This window comes from Cornus florida, unplaced genomic scaffold (genome assembly GCF_030987335.1).
Source record: "Cornus florida cultivar Cherokee Brave unplaced genomic scaffold, ASM3098733v1 CherokeeBrave_3.0.0_Hap2_Chr05, whole genome shotgun sequence".
In the NCBI taxonomy this organism is placed as follows: Eukaryota; Viridiplantae; Streptophyta; class Magnoliopsida; order Cornales; family Cornaceae; genus Cornus; species Cornus florida.
In genome coordinates this window covers 50,369,713-50,391,960 of record NW_026775575.1, presented here as the reverse complement: position 1 = coordinate 50,391,960, position 22,248 = coordinate 50,369,713, and the positions used below count along the sequence as shown (strand labels likewise).

At 34.9% G+C, this 22,248-nt stretch overlaps 2 protein-coding genes across 4 annotated transcripts; both read right to left on the bottom strand.

The window, feature by feature from the left end:
- Nucleotides 1-3,311: 3,311 nt before the first annotated feature.
- LOC132306442 (protein NUCLEAR FUSION DEFECTIVE 6, mitochondrial-like) lies at nt 3,312-6,997 on the bottom strand. 3 transcript variants are annotated; one of them, XM_059803826.1, is made up of 3 exons: nt 6,649-6,997; nt 6,432-6,553; nt 3,312-3,629 (listed from the first exon to the last, which is right to left on the bottom strand). In XM_059803826.1, the coding sequence occupies exons 1-3, from the start codon at nt 6,789-6,791 to the stop codon at nt 3,610-3,612; spliced, it is 285 nt and encodes a 94-aa protein (XP_059659809.1). In that variant the 5' UTR covers nt 6,792-6,997; the 3' UTR covers nt 3,312-3,609. The 3 variants fall into 3 exon arrangements, with proteins under 3 accessions (XP_059659809.1, XP_059659808.1, XP_059659807.1); XM_059803825.1 differs by lacking the exon at nt 3,312-3,629 and adding an exon at nt 3,696-3,973 and having other exon boundaries at nt 6,649-6,994; XM_059803824.1 differs by lacking the exon at nt 3,312-3,629 and adding an exon at nt 4,379-4,650 and having other exon boundaries at nt 6,649-6,994.
- A 1,032-nt stretch (nt 6,998-8,029) lies between these two features.
- LOC132306441 (26S proteasome non-ATPase regulatory subunit 2 homolog A) lies at nt 8,030-20,817 on the bottom strand. Its single transcript, XM_059803823.1, has 25 exons — nt 20,512-20,817; nt 20,307-20,407; nt 17,401-17,524; nt 17,257-17,316; nt 16,852-16,919; nt 16,729-16,771; nt 16,221-16,286; nt 16,094-16,132; nt 15,919-16,001; nt 14,904-15,018; nt 14,647-14,721; nt 13,655-13,813; nt 13,355-13,462; nt 13,170-13,274; nt 12,947-13,087; nt 12,756-12,860; nt 12,233-12,454; nt 11,730-11,843; nt 11,437-11,652; nt 11,262-11,321; nt 11,028-11,141; nt 10,812-10,897; nt 8,732-8,840; nt 8,451-8,629; nt 8,030-8,369 (listed from the first exon to the last, which is right to left on the bottom strand). Exons 1-25 carry the CDS (start codon nt 20,617-20,619, stop codon nt 8,294-8,296), a joined length of 2,676 nt encoding a protein of 891 aa, XP_059659806.1. The 5' UTR covers nt 20,620-20,817; the 3' UTR covers nt 8,030-8,293.
- Nucleotides 20,818-22,248: the final 1,431 nt, after the last annotated feature.

Sequence of the window (22,248 nt, the reverse complement as noted above, 5' to 3'; positions counted from 1 at the left end):
TCTTTATGAAGTTTACTGTTTCAATTATGCCACAAGTTTGGATGAGTTTGGATATTCATTCCCTGCATTCAGGGCCTTTTTTTTTTTTTTTTTTGTCTATAATCTGTTACATATTGGGCAAAATGCGAAAAACCCTTGAAATATGTTAATGCAAATTAGTGGGAATATTTGTTTTATTTTTAAGAATGATATCATGAATGGAAAGCTAGGGCTGCAACTTTGGCGGGTTAGGCAGGTTTAAGGTATAACTTGAGCCCAACTTGCCATATGAAATGCTAAACCCAAGCCCAATCTTAACCTTATTTTCAACCTTAACTACTCAACCCAAGCCCAACCCATCCTTCTATTTTTAAATTCGGGCTTGCAACTCGGGCTTAGATTCCGGGTAAAAATTTGGAGTTAATTCAGGTTACTCATATGGTTAATCCTTATACCAAAAATTTAATATGATCTTGAATTAGTTTTAGATTAAATTACTCTTAAATAAGAAAAGTTTAAAGACTTTTTGTAGAATTTTAATGAATTGCAAACAAATTTTTAGAAAATTAATTCTCCTAAATGTTAACATACAAGAAGTTGAAAAGAAAAAAAGTATTCATAATTTAAATATTATATTTAATGTATTTAAAAGTAAAATATATATATATATAAATAATATAGAATTCGAGTTCGGGTTGACTCGGGTTATTATCACTTCAACCCAAGCCCAACCCTAAATAAATTCGGGTTGAGATTTTTCAACCCAAACTCAACCCTAATTGTAAAAATGATTATCCAAACCCATAAAAGATCGGGCTGGGCTCAGGTTGGGTTCGGGTTACCCAACCCAAGGTGCACCCCAAATGAAAACTGTACAAACAAGGCTGATGAGTAGTTAGGATTACTTTGCAAAAGTAGTTCTTTTAAAATGGTTTTTTTTGCACATAATTAAGTTTTTTTTTTTTTTTTTTTTTTTTTCTTCTGACCCAAAAATGAAAATAAGATTTACAATCTATTTTACTCTCATTTTGTTATACCAATCGTCAAGGATGTAGATGCACCTTGTTGTAGTGTTCGCAAATCTAGCTATTTTGCAGACATCCATCACCCTCAAATCAGCATTGACACAAGTTGAAACAGAAGTTATAAGATTGCCATTATGTTCTTATTTTCTTAATATTATTTTAGTTAATTGATGAATGAATTGGGACAAAGACTAAAATAACCATTTTAGAAGATAAATATTCCTTTATGTACCATTTTCTCTGTGTCACCACTCACTCACTCTCTCTCTCTCTCTCTAAAATCTTCAAGCAACTCGAAACATATAAATGCACAAAGCACGTACAGTCAAACATTCATAACCCTAAACCTAGCACAGTCAAACATGCACATAGCACATACGGATAGTTATGTTCGGAAATTTTAGATTTGGATTTAAAAGATATTTAGTTAAAATTTTAAACTAAATTTGTTTCAATTCTAAATCGAGTCACCAATTCAAAGCTCTCAAACGCAATATGAACCAAATTTTGAATTATATCATATGCATTTACAATCTTGAATATTCCTACTAAGATATCTTTTTTATGTTAGATTGGAGTATCTTCTATAACAAATTTAGTGCAAGGCAACAAAGTATTAGGAATTTTGATTGCTTTACCATGTTTGGATAACGTAAACATTGTGAAAGGAACACTATTTGAATATATATATATATATAAATATGAACTGTTAACGTTACCTATCAAGAATAAAATAAAATTTTAAATTGACAAATTCATAATATTTTGGTATTTGAAAGCAAACCCATATCAAGAACAGAGAAGAAATGAAGAAAATAAGAAAAACAACACCACAGTGGGCAACATCACAGCACTGTAGAAAGAATAAGTAGATTGAACAATATTCTAAAAGTGTAAGAGTTTTATAGAACACCACCACCACAGTGGGCAACATCACAGCACTGTAGAAAGAATAAGTAGATTGAACAATATTCTTAAAGTGTAAGAGTTTTATAGAACTTGTAAATATTTAGATAGTTAAATGGATGGTTCTAGAGAGTAGATATGAATCATTTATTATAATAGAATTTGTAAATATTTAGATAGTTAAATGGATAGTTCTAGCATCATTAATTATAATGCATCATCCTAACCGTCTATTAAAGAGGACTACGACTATATAAGGATGTGTCATTTTGTAAGTGTAATGGTACAATTTAGAGATGAGATTAGGGTGAGTAGAGCTTAGAGGATTGACAGCTTTAGACAAGAATATGAGTAAAGTAGTATCTAAGAATTGTAGCTAGGTGAGGTTAAATTTTGAAAACTATCTATTGCTCTCCCCAAACATGAGACGCAACCCATCCCCTTCTCTCCAGCTGGGTTTTCAATGTGCTTCACAGTAAGAGCAGCAAATGCTGCTGCTCTCTCTCTTTCTCCCTCTCTAGACTCTCTCTCATATTTGCTCTGCTGCAACTGCTTGAAGCAGAAATGGATGTTTGCTGACTTTAATTCAGTTTTCATTCATTTGTTTTAACTTCAAGTTGTAAATAAAATTTTGTAAACATTATGATATATTTTAGTTTTAAATAATTATGATATCACATTATTAACAAATTTATAAAATCATAACCTTCAAAATTTAGTTTTAAAAAAAAAAACTTTGAAGGAATAAAGAGAGTTTGTTTTCGTTTACTTATACATATCAAGGAAAAGTGTAAAAAACTTTGCCTTAAAAAATAAAAAATTATGATATATATATATGTATGTATGTGTAAAAGGAATTGTCTTAACAAATCTAAGCTTGACGAAGACCTTTTTGGGCCTAACAAAGCCCAACCCATTACCTTACTTCCTTGGCCTTGTTTTCTTCCATGACCTTCTTTTTGGGCCTATACACACAATATGCTATTCTCTCGATCTCTGTATCAACTTCCTCCTTCTGTTCATTGCTTTGAAAATAACCCGAATTACTTTGAAATTAGAACTATAAATTAAATAACTAATTATCCTGAACATTTCTTTCAAATTATGTTTTGCCAAGTTGATTTTGAAACCACATCTAAAAAAATTAAAAAATTTGATGTACCAAAGGTTTACGTCAATATAAAAACTCCAACATGATCCCCCAATACATTGATTATGTGAGAGAACAAATCAAAAATAAACCCAAAACCCTGATGCCATTCGTTTTTATTCAGGGTTAGGGTTTCTGTGATACAAAACAATGGCAACAACAGCCACGACCACGAAGGCAGCGAGTGGTCTAAAATAACCATTCATCACATGCATCAACAAGGCATTCTCATTGTTACATGCACTACGATGAAAATAACATATAATCAAGCTCCACATATAAACTTCAGCGACATTTGAGTCATGATCATCAGGCCAAAAATAATAACAACTCCATAAATACTGAACAAAAGATTTTGCATTTATTTACATAAATTATTTATGACTCCTGGACTAAGCCAACAACACTGAAAAAAAAAAAAGAAAAGAAAAGAAAAAAAAGAGGCATCCCAGATTGGAACTGACTAATATAGGCATCTCACCCAAAATTTCCAGCTCATCAATCTACAGATTTTGAATAAAAACTTTGCCAGAACCCTTTGGACATTCATCATACATCATCATTGCAAGCTGATTGATATGCAAATACATTAGCATGGTATCTTAATGATCATATAAATTTTGATACTAAACGTATAAAACAAAAACCGAATCAACTTAACTAAAAAATCATAAACACATTTTGCCCTAGTGTCGATTGTCTGCCTACATTTTAAGCATCAAAGATCAAATAAATATAGATATCCACAAACACTGAAATAAAACAACAAAAATCTAGGAGGGCGTCTAGGTTTGGAATCTCGGGATATCCAACTTGGTTCTTCCGCGGATCGCTGTCAGTTAGAATGTAGAAATTTGTACCTAAAAACTTTGCCTGTATCCTCTGAACTCTCATCACACATCATCATTGCAAGCTGATGAATAAAGATAATAAGTAAGTTTCACTAGTGATGGTCTAGTTTAAACAGGGCATCTATAGAATACCAGATAAACTTTTATCTTTTAATCTTGTAAAATCACTCATAACCAAATCAAAAATATATATCATATGTATCAACCACACAAATCATTAAGTTTTACACGTGATCAGATTGGTTAACTAGTTATTTATAAAATACCAGATACATTCTATCTTTCAATAAAATGCCCACCACAACCAAGTGACAAGAATATGATATACGGTTCCATTTTCTATTCTCTTAAGTCAAAGACTCACAATCTGGTAGATGAGTACAGGAATATGACGAAATTCTATAGAAGAGAATTTCAATCAATTTGCACACCCTAGAGCGATACCGAAAGGAATGCAGAGAGAAATCTAGAGAATAACGTGCATGCTAGCACAAGCACAAAATTACTGTAAGAAATTAAGTAATAAATCACTTTAACATATCATACAAAAAAGGTTGTTGCTGTCAAAGCTGTCAATTTACATCTCAAAAACTGATATTTCATCATTAAGCTTGAGATATGTCCAACAAGCCTAATATTTTGAAGCAACCATTTCCTACTTATTTGAAAGCATCGAAACATAAAGAAATCCAAGTCATTCGATCTTTGCTTCTCCATCTTCATCTAGTCTCGTCAAGGCCTACAACAGAAAAAGAAGAAGTATGGACTCCTTTATCGAAAAACAAGATAAGAGTATGGAAAACTAACTTATCTTTAAGATGGAAAATAAGAACAACAGTAACCCTCACAGGGTAGCTGAGTTGGTATAAAGCCAGAGGTCCTGTGTCAATTCCTGGGGCGTTAAAAACCTCATTTAGGTTTACTTGATATCCACAGTGTAGGACAGGTTGCACATATCCAAAGGCAATAATCCTGCCCCCCAAAGGGGATGGGGACACCCTCCGTTATTAAATAATAAAAAACAATACAAAAGAGAAAAAGAAGTAGTGAAAATATGGGGGCATGATTTTATGCTATTGAAATTAGGGAAACCAACCAACAGGCCAGTGGCCTAGCGGTATCGGAGGTAAGGGGATCAAGTCTCAGAAGAGACAAGTGTGTGTGAATACCAACTAGGAAAAAAAGAAAAAGAAATTAGGGAAACCGCTGTTTACCTTGACTAGAACCTAACATCTCTATATCCTGGGATTAAAATAACTTCCACTTATGCTAGAAGCTCTTAAATTTTTTAAACATTCAATTCACTTCTAATGCCTTTAAGACGACATCCAGCAAATACCAACTCACCAGAAATCAAGAGGAAAAGGACATCAAGAAGGTTCCTACTGCTAGATACCTAAATCAAGAACGAAAAATCCATTGGTTAGGCAACCTATCAAGCAAAAACCACCACTTAGTTGAGCATAAAGAAACTAACATTCTACATAGGAAAGACAACAAATCTCACAAAATCCACTATGGTCAATGGGGAGAAGAAGACAGAGGAGAAGAAAGGACTGCATGAACAAAAATGTTTACAAACTGCTATGCTATAGATTGAGAAAACATTTATTAACTCAGTCCACTTCAAACAAATAGTCTCTGGAATGTGAGAATAAGCAGAAAAAGTTATTAGCTACTGAATTTAAGTTTGATAAAGAAAAGCTGCAAGCTAATAAGCTCGGTCAGATGTCCACCCATTGCAAGATATAAACTCAACAGCTGCCTTATTCTTCAGGAATACCAAGAAAACATCACTAATAAGAATATAGGGCTATTTGCCCTAAATTCTTTGAACAGAGAGCATTCCCATCCCATTAAGGTATCAACAACATCAACTTTAGACACTAATTCTTAGATCATCTAATTAAAAATACCCCAAATCCTTTTCTCTCCTTTAAAGCCTGAATGGTGGAATTCTGGATATCGAATAAAAACGTCAAAACTTCGTTGAAGATACACGGTCCAAAAAACTTATTCACCATTCTCGAAATCATGCTACATGGAAACCACTCGCTCAACTCTTCTTAAAGTGACACAAACAAGTAATTAATAAATGAAAAAAGCTCACCCAACAGCCAAATAATGTCATCACTCTGCATAAATTGATGCCGTAGTTTTCAATCAAGAAATTCATATGAGTCTCACATCTATATTACAGGAAATGCAATATCATGTGGTAGTATTTCTCACCTAGACCATAATTTCGCCATCATAACAGTATTAGCACTCCTTCAAATTGATCAACCACTAAGAAAACTAGCATAAAAACAATATAGCAAAAACAATATTTCATTGATTCTTTAATATAAATGTCGTACCTATATTATTATACTAACTCAGATTAACACCAACTGATCATTAAGTAAGTACCAATCCAATTAAACAAAACATATCAGCTAGCATAAAACCATAAATCATCAAATCTTAAATTATCAAACATCATTCAGAAAGAAACAGAGATTTTTTATAGCAATTAACCTTCGGGAAGCCATCCATAACCGCAGCGAGAGATTGAGAGCATCGAAGTCATCAATGCCGAAGCAGTTGCAGTGTGGAACGGTTGCATCGATTCCAAACAAGCGCTCATTTCAGCTGGACATCTTCAAAAGCAAAACCATCTTTACATATTCTTGTATTTGTAACTACTACACACACAACACACACATATATAGGTAAGTTGGTTGTGGTTAGTTACCTGAAGATTCGATGAGAGAGAGGTTTTCTGCTTGGAATACGAAATGGGGAGCGAGCGGCTTTGGCTTCAGAGCCGAGCCTGGCGGCGGCGTTTCGGAAGGAGGATGATCGGAAAACGGATCTGGCGGCGGCGACGGCTGCCATTTTTGAGTGGAGAATGGGGAGAATTGGATGTTTTGATTTGGAGAGGGGAGAGAAGTTTGATGGTCAGTGAAGGGTTTTGAGAATTAGTGAAAATGAAGATGGACTAAACAGTAAACAGTCTAAACCCTAGAAGAATAGAAGGGTGTTTGGATGAAAGGAAAATCATAACCTAATCCAATTGTAGATACTTGTAACCCAAAATTAAATAGTACAGTACTAGAAATATGGCCACACACTTTTTTTCTCATACTGCTCTGTCTTCTTTAATTTGCCCAATAACCCACCCACTTGTGATATTTGAGGAATACCATGAGAATTGAAAAAAACTATTTTTTTATATTTTTCGATTTGTTATTTAGTGAATAGTGAATAGCATTGTGTCACATCATTAATTTAGTACAAATGAAATATTTTTTTTTTTTTTTGGCAAAGTACACATGATCAATGGCCCTTCTATTCGCCTCTAATTTGGCCCCAATGTTTAATGTGAGATCAAATCTATAAAATGACATATTTTAGAGTTTGGTTGAGAGGGTCTTGACCGATTTGTTGGGAGTTCGGATCCGCTAGTAGCAGAGGATTGGCTCGACCAAATTGGGAGTTCGGATCCGCTAGGGTTGGCTCGACAATATGGCAGTGCCGACTGATAGGTTGAGGATTTCCTTGACATCTTGGACATAGGCAATTCAGAATGTCTGAATTATTTTTGGCTTTGCGAGTTATTTATTACAACTAGTGGTTAAATTTGGTAATTAAGTGGATGGAATGAAGACACAAACAACTTGATAGAATACTTTTAATACAAGAATTGCATTTTATAAATTAAACTTGTGCACAAGCCATAGCCAATTAATGGGATCAACTAGGCTTGGGTAGTGCTTGTAAGTTGTAGTGTAGCAAGAACTTAGGTTCAAAAGCAAAATCATCCACAAGGTTTGCACACGTCATCCTGCAAGAATTATGCTACTTGGGATAGACACTTATCAACCACATTATAGGTCGGGGGCATCCTTGATATGGTTCGAACAAAATGGAAGGGCCAAAAATATAGGATACTATGCACAGACTTCCCTCGTCTGAGAATTCCCCTTTCCAGATCCTAAAGATTGCTCATGCTCAAGCTCTCAGCCAGATGCGCTAGACATCGTGACCGGGCAGACATCCGAATGGATGTTGAAAGTAAATAAATCTTAACATAAATACTTGTAAAAGCTCATTTTAGGCAGTAACATGACATATGAAAAGCAAAACAGTCCGTCAGAATGTAGCATGCTAAAACGGTACACTGCTTTTGATTCATTGTATAAAAGCAACCAAAACTGGCAAACCAGATTGCGCTCTGAAAATTTGGTTTAACAAAAGAGAAGGAAGGGGGTGCCTGAATACAAATTCAAATCCAATATTCCATCCCAAATAAAGATATTAAATTTTACAGGGCCTGAGTAACTATTGGAATCAAATTTTACTTGACCGGGTTGGAATTGGAATCAAAGTAGATCCACCTATTGCTCGTCTCTGTAGTCTGGGTTCTCTTTCAAAATTACAAAGCCCTCCAAAATAGGAGAAAGGGGAACATACCTGCAGAAACAGTGGAATTTAGTATGCACGTGCATGTAAAAATATGAATTTAAACCAAATTTCAAAGGAAAAGTTTAGTACTTTTCTGTTGCAAGTTCTGCTCTATCCCCAGCAGCCAGAAGTACTGGGGTTGAGTGAGTCTGGAAACCAGTAATGGTCTTGGGTCGACCTGCTTGACCAACAACATCAACCGCTTGGCCTACCCGAACAGGTACTGACAAAGGTTTCAGATTTTCATCCACTGTCAACAGCATTCTTGGCTGGAAGGGAACAAAATACACAATGAGAAGGAATATATGATTCACCCAACCGAAAAAAAAAAAGACGGAATGATGAGGGGCTGTTTCAAAAGGAGGATGAACCTGCATTGCCAAAACCAGGAAGTAAAGGACATAATGGTATTTCGTCAGTATGATGGCTTTCATGTCAAGACATGCATGCAACAGGGTCACTATTCCAGCCAGTGCCGTCCTGGACAAAAGAAGAAAATTAATAGAAGGTGAGATAACCAAAAAATACAAAAGGATATTGACGTAAATTACAAAAGGATACTGCTGGGACAAAATAATTTTATTTTTTTATCAAATGTTGCTAGAATATGGTGGAGATGACAAATATATATATATATATATATATATATATATATATATATATATCTAGTGTCATGGAATTTTTTACATATTAATGTAAATTACTAAAGGATACTGCTGGGACAAAATAATTTTATTTCTTTATCAAATGTTGTTAGGATCGGATCCTCCTATGTCAAGATCGAATAGAGGTCCATAGAATTGGTTTGCAGGATCACATTGAAAACGATAAATCCTACAAATTAAAGGACTAAATACAAACTATACATAGGATATTCTTAAAATACATAGATAACATGCTGAAAACATAAACAATATAGAAGTAAATTCAAAAGCATGTGCTAGTGTAGGCTCGGAAGGATAGAGGTTCATCTACTTCTATTACCATTATAAATTTACTATGAGCATAATAACTTTTTTCTATTGAAACCAATCAAAATAACTTTTAACATATCTAACAGATATCAAATTAATGTGACACAAAATCCAACACTTCGGACAAAAGGAATAAATCAGCCTACTTTACACTAGTTTCAAATATCATGCCAAAACAAAACAATCATTGAACTTTTTATCTACCATTCAGCTCAAATTAGAATCATATCCAAACCTACATAAGCGATGCTCATTTGACCACATCCAAACCTATATTATAATTCTTTAAGAGCATTGACCATACATTTCATTTGCATATCAGACATTTTGGGTGTTTGTTTAGGAGTTTCCGGACATTCCATAGAAATGAAATCATTCTGTTCTGTTTCAAATCATAGTTGTTAAAGGCTCAAGGCAAACTAAAGCGTCAAAGGCCTTCTGGAGCCTAAGGGCAAGGAATAATATAAGGCGCGCGTGTAAATAATATTTCATATTTAAATATATATTATTATATACATTCAGAATCAAGCAATAACTAAATATATATTATTATATACATTCATAATCAAGCAATAACTACTATTAATAATGTACGCAGTGATAAATTTATGAATTTTGTCAAATATTTCTTAAGGTTAAACAATACGATATGTGATACAGAACATTTTAATTTAATAGTCATTAAATTAAAAATAAATAAATAAATTATATAAAGAAGTGATTAAAAAATACAAGGGACGTCTTTTTTGAGCCTAGAGCCTAACAAAAATCGTGAGCCTGAGGGCTATATGTGAGCCTGATTGAAAGGGCCTAGTGTAACGAGCCGAGTGCTTCTTGATCCGCTTAAGCTATTAAGTGGAGCTAACACCCAACCCATATATAATTATATACCTATTTCACTTCCCATCCGGGTCCAATGTGGGACAAGACTCCCTTTGTAACATTCTTCCCCACCCAAACTCGCATCGCCCTCGTTACGATCGGGTCACCCTGCCTACCCCTCACCCGAACACCTTCCGGGTCAGGCACTTGACGTGACACCGGATCACTAGCTCTGATACCAACTGTAATAGGCCGGGTGCTTTGCGATCCGAACCAAAACTTAAGCTTTTAGGTGGGAATAACACCCAACTCATATATACCCATTTCACGTCCCATTTGGATCCGATGTGGGACAAGACTCCCATTGTAACACCTAGCCTATACTAGGTTGGAGTGCTCTAGCAGAACCTTAACGAGCCTGGGCCTTTTTTGGAGCCTAGGCACACCTTTAACAACTATGTTTCAAATAGCACTTAGTTTGCATGCTCTGAAACTCCATGAAATTCTTCATTAGCAAGTTATTTCAATATGAATGCATATCCTCTGGGCGCATCACCCTGCGACTCATTCATCTCCAAATGAACTTGCATGTACGACAAGCCTAAGGTTACAAGGCAAAATCCAGTCTAATTTTTCTAGACAGAGACACACTTACGGGCATAATAAGAAGCGTTCAGAATGGTATGGAGAAAGAGTCAACAAGCCCTTCCCCAGATGTACGAGGCCTTGAGCAATTCGTACCTGCAGAAACAGCAATTGGAGATCATTATGTTTGTATAAGAACCTTGAGATGAAGACAAGACATTTGTGTATGTGTCTGTAAGTGGCTTAAGAGAAATTTCTAAATGAAGTAGCTTAAGAGAAGTCTTACACAGAAGAGAAGGCTAGCTTCCTTGTAGTAATAACTCGAAAGGTTACGGAGCATGCCAGCTATTCTAGCATTGTTGGTTCCTGCACCTATCAACCCCAAGGAGATTATGGCAGCCTGTACAATAAAAACAAATTTTAAGGCTTTAGGCTATAAAGCAAGTAAATTCTATTGAAAATAATAAAATGACATCGAGGAAAACAACGAGATATAAAGCTAGTTCTTGCATCACCATACCATTGCTACTTCTGTATCAGTATCATGACTAAGTCTACTTAACGTGTCCATAACATTGACCTGGTCAGAACACCCAATCAACAAATAGGTTAGCAAGGCCTAATTATAGAAGGAGACGGCATAAATCTTAGTAACTGCAGTTCAATTCACCAATATTGGAAGTATGATTGACTACCTTAGGATTTGAAATGCATAGGAGACCAAGGGCCAAAGGAACTGCCCTTCTGATATTCTGCTCACCATACTGTAACAGATGCTCCATTGAGCGAATTTCCATCTCAAGGCCCAGGTCTTCAGCCATTGCTACCATAGCAAGTCCAAGTACAGCTGCTCCCTGATGGGTTGCATCCTTCTCAAGATGTTGCCCACACTGACCTAGAAGGTGTTGGACCTTTGAGATAAAGAGGCAGTTAGATACTTCATGTATGTAACAGGAATCTCCAAGTGCAATATTGGCTATTAAAATACCTTAAGCACATTCCCTGTTCCAGCATAGGCACAAGAAAGCAAGGTCATATCACAATATTTTCTGATTTTTTCATTAAATGTCTTTGAAACTTCTGCTGTGGCCTCTACACTTTCCTGTTAGACATCAAAAAGGAATCCACAAATAATTAGAATAATATAGCTTGTAAGTATCATGTTTACACATTAGGATGAAAATTTTCCAAATATACCACGAAAAATGAAACAAGAAAACTCAGAGAGAACATAATTCACAATGAGTAATGCTATTAAGAGAGCTCCCGCGTGACAAGAGCCATGAGCTCTGCATATTTAACCACTGGATTGAAGGATGCATTAAATAATTCCCACATATTTCAAATAACAGTTTCAATCCAATGGTAAAATATAGAGAGCTCATGGCTCTTGTAATGAGGTTGATAGCATTACTTATTCTCAATTAACTCTAACCAAAACCCATAGTAAATTCTGAAAACAGGAAACGGCAGCTTGTAATTTAATGTTACCTGCTTGCCAAGGTATAAAAGACCAAGACCAAGAGGCAAAAGTCGTGTTAGGGGCTCTCCTAATTCTGACTCACTTCGGTCCATTAATGCAAATATAATTGCCTGAGCAACCTCTTCATTACAGGAACCCACATATACCAAGCCCAATGAAATTGCAGTGAATGCAATCACATCAAGGGGTGATTTTGCATCTCCAAGGATAGGAGTCAATTTACTGCGGATCTGGCAAATGAATATAGATTAGTTGGCTTCAAGAGGAACAAAACATATTTTAAAGAAAATGAAACAATCAGCCAAGTCAGTAACCTTTGCAGGCCCTTTTATTTCTCAAATCCCAATATATGTTCAACAATCTATGGTTGCAGTGAATACAATATATGTGATTGCAGTCACTGCAATCACGATGTTGAATAGATAGAAGGATTCCATTAAAGAACAAAAAAACGGTAGCTCATGCCAGCCACACACTATATTATTGCCATGAACTACAAAATAATCAGCAGGCAAAAATCAAGGAATCCACCTGCTCATTCTGAGCACCTGCATACGCAAGGCCCAGGCCCATTATGGCACCAATTCTGATAGAACAATCTTCTTTGTCTATGTAATCAGCAAGAAGTGCCAATGCCTGAAGAAGAAACTCCGTTAGCAAACTACAGATCAATAGGCATAAAGATGTTCTTATGCATGCTAAAAATACTAAATGAAACTCACAGGATCACAATCATTCTTAATACTGCAGTTAACAATTCCAACTCCCAGTAATGCACCTGCAATGACATGGTTGTCATTGCTGTGGAAATACTTGTCAATTTGAGCAAGTCCAGAATCAACATCCCAAAGCAGGATCATACCCTACAATGAGGAATAATGATAAGAGTCCGCTGACAATACGCTCATTCACAACAGATAAGACTGATGGTAAAGAACTACATACCAGACTTGCCGCAGCACTGGCCTTCCCATGTTCTTTATTTTTGAAAAGCCAGTTGCCTGAAGAACCACCACTTGAAGCTTCTGATGGGACTGTCATTAACTTATCCTGCAACCAGAAAGCAGTCAATGTTACAAAAACCCACCCTGACACTACATCATATGTGCTCGTGGAATACACAATTTTACCTGTCCGAAGCCAGCATTTACAAATGCATTGACAAATGTAGCAGCTAAATTCTGTCTGGCAGAATCAACACTTGCACCAGCACTAGCCCGGCCATCAAGCAAATGTGCCTAGCCAAATACAAGCGAGTACATCATAAATTTGATTAAAATGGAATGAAGTTATAAATAGTTTGTGACTGGAACATAATAACAACCATAAGCAACAGCCACAGAACAAAAAGATGATAGCAATACTTATAGCAACACACATCATGAAATAATAATAGTATCAATAACTAAATATGGACAGCTTTGTTCAACCTTATAAATGTCCTCGGGAGATTTGGACTCCATAACCTCTATATCACGAGCAAGGGTAAGATAGCCTTCACTTAATTTAGTGTTATTGATGATTTCTTGCAATGCCTCCCTGTCTTCATCATCTGCAGCCATCTCCTCATCAAGCTCAAATGTTGTACCCTACATGAAAGAAATTCAGTAAACAAACAATTTATCATTGACCTCTCAACAGGAAAAAAAAAAAAAAGGAAGTACACTTGATGCTTGATGGGAAGAAAAGAAAAATGAAACTGCAATTCCCAGGCATCTGGCAGGAGACCAGTTTAAATTCCAATTTACACCACTCATTAATTAATAGTTATTATATTTTTTTTTTTTTTATTGATCTCATAATAAGCAAAATCCGATCAGCCATCTAACAAAAAGAGAAGGGCACAACTGATAATAGCCAATCCATGGAAAAAACTCTATAGAGGAATCAGAAGCAAACACAATAAGCAAAGCATGCTCAGAAAATTAGGAAAAAGATACCACTAATTGGTGTGAACAAGTTTACCTGACCTCTATAGAATAATAACATGAATAGTATGTTCATGAGAAAAAGACAACAAAGAGACAAGTATATATTATTTTCAGGTAAAAAACCAAACTGGATAAATGGTTTATCAAGGAAACTACGCCTTCCATCCGTACTAGAACTCTTAACTGCGTAATCCATTACTAATTAAAGAAATGATGCAGCAAAACGAGTAGACCTGTCTCCAGTCTGCAAGCAGCAATAAGTAAAAGCTTGGGGAAATGTTAAAACTTGAGTAATGAGTATTAGAATGCGGTTCTTATGGGAAAACCACTTTATGCAAAAAAATGCACAAGATTAGGTCCGACTCAAATCTATCCTTACCAGCACCTCACGTAAACGGGAAGAACATTGGGTAATGACCTCTTTGCACAGCAAAACGATGTAAAGTCAATGATAATGAAAAAAGAAGTTAAACTTAAAAATCAAGACTTACATGCCGAGCTATGATGTAACAGAATTGCTTCTTTCGCAGCAGATCATCAGAAGATGTAAAAACCTGCTTTACATACTGCCAAGGTGTATATTGAAATTTTAGAACCAACATATAGAAGGATGCGGGAAGGAAAAAGAAAAAAAAAATTTACCTTTCTATTAATTTCATATCAAATAGCACCACAAAGTTCAAATTTTCATATAAAAAAATAAAAATAAATAAATAAAGTAAGACCATATTCCTAATAAATTGCAGACCTGCATGTTGTCGAGGATTAATGCAATCTGAAGTGCACTTGGATATTCTTCAAATTTTAGATAGATCATGTATGCAATATCTAGGACTAGCATATCATCTGGTCCAGCAAGATATCTGCAATATTTTGAAATGTAAAATGTCAGCGTGAATACGGATGTTTGTTCATGCATGTACTTTGTGTAGCAGAGATGCGGACATCAAATGAAATAAACACTATAAGACACCAGAATACCATGATATATATCAACTAAATGACCAGCAATTTGGTCTCTTTCAAGATTGCCTACTCTACAAAGGTCATATTCCATGTGTAAGTGAGCAGTAATAGTAAAAAGAAACCGTCTGAAAATGACAAACCTTAATTCTTTTGTTTCTAAACAAAGGGTCATAAAAGTAAATGAGTTGGTTTCTTTACATGTCCACAAAAGGTGCAGTACCATATAGCAGAATCTCGTACAGTATCTCAACCTTTTAATCTCTTGCCAAACAACTCACGGCCTTATGCAAATATCTATAACATTGCTCCAAAAAGAGAAATACAGGCATGCTCACCTTATCAGCTTCTCTACAATCCACTTACCACGCATCTGGGTACATGTGTATTAGAAATACACAATTGTTTATAAAATAGATCTCTTTCCTATAAACTTTAAAATTTTTTTGTTAAAAAAAATAAAAAATCAATTAAACAAGTAAAGTAATTATCTCAAATGATTCAATGCCTACGAAACTCATTTCAAGATGCAAGATGGAATCTGTAGAAGTTAAACAAAACCGAATGCCAATTAACTACTCAACGCGAATGGCTACCAGGTTCACTGCTTTTGGTAATTAACTAACAATTTCTTATATGCACCCAAAAAAATTTTGATTTCTTTAGAAGGCGCTCAAGAGGCAAGCGCTCCCAAGAATACACAAAAAAAGCCAATAGCGGCAGACCATAATCTCAAACTATCAACAAAATCCACAAGTTCCCCCACAGATTTACAATTTAGCCCATAAGATATTACTTACCTTGCTGCACTAGTTAGGTACAAGCACGTCCTTTTAAAATTGGTCGTGTCAACATACTCCAGTAACAAATCAAGGTCTTCAACCTAAAATAATTCAAGAGATCATTTTCATATGGTACATTCATGCACAGATGAGAAAGAAGATACAAATCATACAATAACATAATAAGTCATACCTCCATCAAAAGATCTACAGCCTCAGGTTCAGCATTGTGCTGCAATGCAGAAAAATTTTAATTAATTAAAAACAAAAACCAATAGTTCTCTGAATATATGACAACTGCCAATTAAACTGAGTCATACCTTCATATGGAAGGCAACTATTTGTTGCACAAGCTCCATTAGATCATCTATTGGGGCTTCTTCGCCCTGCAATGGTTCATATAAAGGGAAAATATTTAATAGAAGTTCTTAACAATTAAAACTACAAATAAAATGACATAAAGAGACCTCTCCTGTATTATATATAAATGAGATTGTCATTACCATTCCGAAAAAAGGAAAAGTTTAATAAAATTATATTTCTTTACAATTGAATAACTAGAATGCGACAGCACTGATCCCACAATGGACATAAATGTCGACGATGTAAAATTGACATAAAAGTATTTGAGGAAAGAAAGATGGACAGACTAATTGGTCATATAAACAAAAACATTATGAACATTTAAACTTGTATGGAATGCACATGAAAACGGAACCCTTTTTGCTAATTGAATAACGAAATTCAATAGAGGGTTGATCAAAAACCTATTCCAGTTCCCAATGTACAAAGGTTATCATAAGATTTCTAAATAATAGAAAGCCTAACCTGACGCTTTGCATACTCTTGTGCAATTTCTCCAGCTAGGTTCCTATCACAAACAATTACGTAACACATTAGCATATAAATAATTTAACTGTCAGTGGCAGTATAGAGACAGATGATTCTCACCTGACATATTCATGACCCCATGAACCAATGTCACCTTCAGAACCTAACAATCGATATGTTAAGCTCTCCTGAAATAATTGCCATATGAAACAAAAATCAGTTTAACTGCAAATGTGACCCACTAAGGTAGCAGAATAACCTATTTAGACAAACACGAGAAAAACTTCTACATTAGACCTCAAAAAATTGTGTTATTAGAAAATCATGCAGAGGATAACAGAAGCATGTTATAATGCATACATAAAGGCATGTTGATTATCACATAATAAAAGAATAAAATAAAGATGCCCACAACATAATATGCCCAACAGTGGTCAAATTAGCCAATCACCCCATGCATTGCCTTGCCTTAAGAAAAAAAGAAATTCAAAAACAGAAGTTAAATTCCAAAGTTATCTCACATACCCTTTCACCTTCTGCTGACATGGTCAAGGCCAACACCGAAAGTATGTCAGCAAGGAGTTTCTACAACAAAATAAGAATCTAAATCAGATGAGTTATAATTGGATGCAAATGATAGCAGACAGCACCTAAACGAACAGTTTATACCTTTAAATCTGAATCTGCAGCCATCATTTCATAATACGCTTTTAGCGTACCGTAGTGAGGGCGCAAAAACTTCAATGGCTTCGGAACTGAAGTCATTGAGCTTGTCGAGGTACGAATTTCTTGCCTGCAAGGAAAAAAATGTTCTGGTCATTCAAAACTCATGCAATCTAACTCACGAGTCATTGCTTCTAATGCATTAAAGAAGGTTCAACCTAAATGTGAAGAAAATAATTATGGAGTATGATTTTTCTCTGGGTCCATGAGACCACTTCTTCCAATTATAACTGATGCGGCAGTAGCAATTTGTGATTCTTATGATTAATCATGTTTATTGGTAATTTAAGGAGTAATAAAAAAGTTGAATTGGCTTACCTTTTGAGAAATATTTTTTACATCTAACTCAAGAACATGTGCATTCATCTCCCCTTTTATTTAATTGAAGGGGATTAAAAGGGCATAAGGGTGTTTGGGTGCAATGATAACAATAAGGGCTAAGTGAGTCTTTTCATACTTATGAGGGCATAATGGTCATTAATTTATATATTGCCTGGGAATCAACCGAAATATCGTCGGGGTTTTCCGTTTCGATCTATACACCACGTATTAGATGGTTCGTAATATTTTTTTAAGGGTTCGATACCGTCATACACAATCCAGCAAACTTAAATATTAAGCGGGTCCCGCTAGACAAGCTGTCTTAAAAAGAGAGTATAAGAAAACGAACCCATACTATCTTTTCCATTAGCTTAAGGGACATAATTAATACAGACGTAGAGAGAGAATCAAATGACCTAATGAAAAGCCAAAGCATATATTCATATACGAGAGAGAGTGTGTGAATGTGAATGATCATAGAAACATTGGTTTGTTTTCGTGTTTCTCTTTTTTCTTTATACTAGTAAAAAGACACATGCAATGCACGTGGTCATTAGTGATTATAATTAAATTTAAATACTAGGATTTCAATAGATGAGATAGAAACTGATTCCAGCAAGTTATGTGTTTACTCTGCCTAGATTTATATGGTTTTCCCACCTTAATTGTGGTTTTCTAAGCTTCAAGGAAAAGTCAATAGACTCAATACGGAACTAACTTTTGATGTTCTTGAAGGTGTGTAAGAGTATCAGACCCTTGAAAAGGGTTACGAACCATCAATTTCACCCAAAACACAGGTAGTCTCATAACAGAACTCCATCACACAACCTTACCACCAGAAGAATGACATTCTGTATTTGTTTTTTAGGTAGCTGATGCAACCCATTCATGGGATTCAGCAACATAAATAACTTGAGTAATCATTGTCACACTGAAGGGAAGGAAATAGATGTGAGCTTTTTCAGGATCTCTAGTCCGAAAACATCCCAAAGCAACCCTCATCCAATTTATACGAAGGCGTTATAAATTGAGGTGCAATGCATACACATTCAACTACAAGACTAAAATTCCAATGCTTCTAAATTTTCATTTCAACCCACATCTACGTGATTCTCCAATAAAGCCAATTAACACGCAAACAATACCAATACAACTCAAAATTGTTCTAATACAAAAAATACATACGCCTTGAGCAAAACGCATCTATACTTTAAATTTTCTTCACAACCTAGTGATTTAAAGACTAAAATCAAACCAACACACTAAAATTGCAGAGAATTCTGATAATAAAGATTTAATAATTAAATTGACTTCACTAGCAGTTGAAATATGTAGTTCAGATTTTGGGCATTTACTCGCATGTGTACAAACTGAACGTTTTATTTAATGGAAACATGAACTTAAATGAAAATCCTAAGTCGAGAAACTGAATGAATGGCTGATTGAAGTAATTTATACGTAGATATTACTTGACCATACAAATGAGAATCAATAACTGAAAAAGAATGATGACAGATTGAAATCGGTCACGTTTTTTATACGAAGATATTGTCTTGATTTTTACCTCTCGAAAGAGGCTTAATTATTACAATTATTAATTATATGACAGAAAGTGACACACATGACAATGTCTTATAATCAACGTCCCAACAGTCACCAAATGGGCAATAGCCCTGATATAAACTTGACTTTCCAAAGTTAGGTCAGAAAAAATATACATATAGTGATAATGCAATGCACGTGGTCATTAGTGATTACAATTAAATTTAAATACTAGAATTTCAATAGATGAGATAGAAACTGATTCCAGCAAGTTATGTGTTTACTCTGCCTAGATTTATATGGTTTTCCCACCTTAATTGTGGTCTTCTAAGCTTCAAGGAAAAGTCAATAGACTCGATATGTAACTAACTTTTGATGTAATTGAAGGTGTGTAAGAGTATCGGACCCTTGAAAAGGGTTACGAACCATCAATTTCACCCGAAACACAGCTAGTCTCATAACAGAACTCCGTCACACAACACTACCACCAGAAGATTGACATTCTGAATTTGGTTTTTAGGTAGCTGATGCACCCCATTGATGGGATTCAGCAACATAAATAACTTGAGTAATCATTGTCACACTGAAGGGAAGGAAATAGACATGAGCTTTTTCAGGATCTCTAGTCCGAAAACATCCCAAAGCAACCCTCATCCAATTTATACGAAGGCGTTATAAATGGAGGTGCAATGCATACACGTTCAACTACAAGACTGAAATTCCAATGCTTCTAATTTTTCATTTCAACCCACATCTACGTGATTCTCCAATAAAGCCTATAAACACGCATACAATACCACTACAACTCAAAATTGTTCTAATACGAAAAATACATACGCCTTGAGCAAAACGCATCTATACTTGAAATTTTCTTCACAACCCAGTGATTTAAAGACCAAAATCAAACCAACACACACTAAAATTGCAGAGAATTCTGATAATATAGAGTTAACCATTAAATTTACAAAAATCATATAAGACGCTCATACCTCATACTCTCGAGCGCCATCTTCTGTAGCCCTGGATCGGAGTCCTGAACCCTCTCCACATACAACTCCAATTGCTGCTTCAATGCCAAATCCTCCTCCGACTGCCCACCCAAAACAAACAAATTAGGCATATTCAATAGGAAGTCATGAAACCCCAACAATTATTTTATTTTCCTGGGTTTTCTCAGCAACCAAACAGACTAACCAGATCGTCTTCTTTCTTGTCATCCTTCTTCTTCGGGTCCTTCGACGGAACCTTCAAGGACGCCTCCTCTCGGGTTGTTCCGCTGCCGCTCGCGTTCGGATCCGCCATTGAATATACAAGACACAAACCCTAGAACACAAGACACTGAAACTGGGAGAAGAGAGTGAACAATGGAACAGAAGTCTAGAATAGCTCCACTTTCTAACCCTAGACGATGATGAATCGAGTTGAAAAGAACCGTAGCTAGCTAATAAATAGAGTTTTTCTTTTCCTTTCTCGCAAGAAACTTGATATTCTCCTCCTCTCTCCAAGCCAAAAGGGGGGTTTTATTTTGTTTAATATATAGACCTGCAACTGCATAATTACTATTATGTCCTCGTCTTCAACCAATTACTACTCAATTCAAGTTTTGAAATTATCGTTCGAGTTTAATAATCTGAGATTATTTTTCTAACTTGTTTATGCTAATGTTAATCTTGAGTTAATTTTGGTTCGGTCAAGCGCGTAGCTAGAAATTTTTATTTGGGAGAAATATTAAAATGTAATTAAAATTTAATTTTCTTATAAATAATTGTGGCACAACTTTTTACATAATGTAAATCCTCTTTATATATTGAAAAAGTATAATTCAAAAATGAGAAAAGTGCAACCTAAATTGATACGTAGTGTAAAGAAAATCAAATTTTCTTTAGAAATGGTTTCAACTTTTCAAAAATTTAATTTGTGGTTTTTTTTTTTTTTAATACTTTGATCACACTTTATCACAGATATATCATTATTATCTTTATGAAAGATTAAAAAATAATAATAATTCTAAATAAACAAATCTCACAAGATTTGACAAAACACGATTATCATGATCAAAATTAAGTACTTCAGAAATTTATACTTTGAGTAGTTATAGAAATTTTCATTTACATTTACAATAAAAAAAATATTAACATATATAATATCATTACTATTTTAATTATTTTTCTTGTAAATACCATCTTAAAAAAAATGTCTCCAAAGAAAATCTTATTCATTTCTATCAAATATGAGAGACATTGGTACAATTTTCTCTCTCTTCTCCCTATATTCATGTAATGGTTTATACATGTCTATGTATAAATGAAATAATTATTATTTTCTTAGGGCTGCAATAATAATGAACTTGCAATTTTTTTTTTTTTTCCTCACAAGAATTAGGATTTCAAAAGTGTTGATGCAAAAATCCGCACGATCCGGAGCCAATGGCCATTCCTGCAAGATAAGAGAAGTGATGATCGGTGTGGTGCCGGTCGGGTGCACTCCGACGATCAAGTTAGTACTTAACCATTGAATATTCGAGAAAGGATTTCATATGGAATGGGATTTATGGCGTACCTTTTTATGTTGACTGGCCTCACTTTTATAGAAAGTTGAAGTTGTCGTTTCCGCATTTTCTTCCGGTAGAGAAGGGATTAGTTAATTGTATCTTTAGTGCAACCTTTGAATTAATCAAATCTTATCATTTAATTACCTTATGAGAAAGTCACCTTATCTCCTTAAGTTTATCCATGCCCTTTGAGTTTCCATGTCACTTGGAATTCTTATCTAGTAGAATATTCCGTATCAGTAGCCCCCCATTCCTGAAATCTTGCTTGTCAAGTGTCGGGAATGCCAAGTCCTTCCAAGCTAAGCATGCTTGATGATTACTTTCTTGCCCCTTTTAATAAGGGAGTAGATTTGTTCGAGCTTTGTGAGCTCACCCTTTAA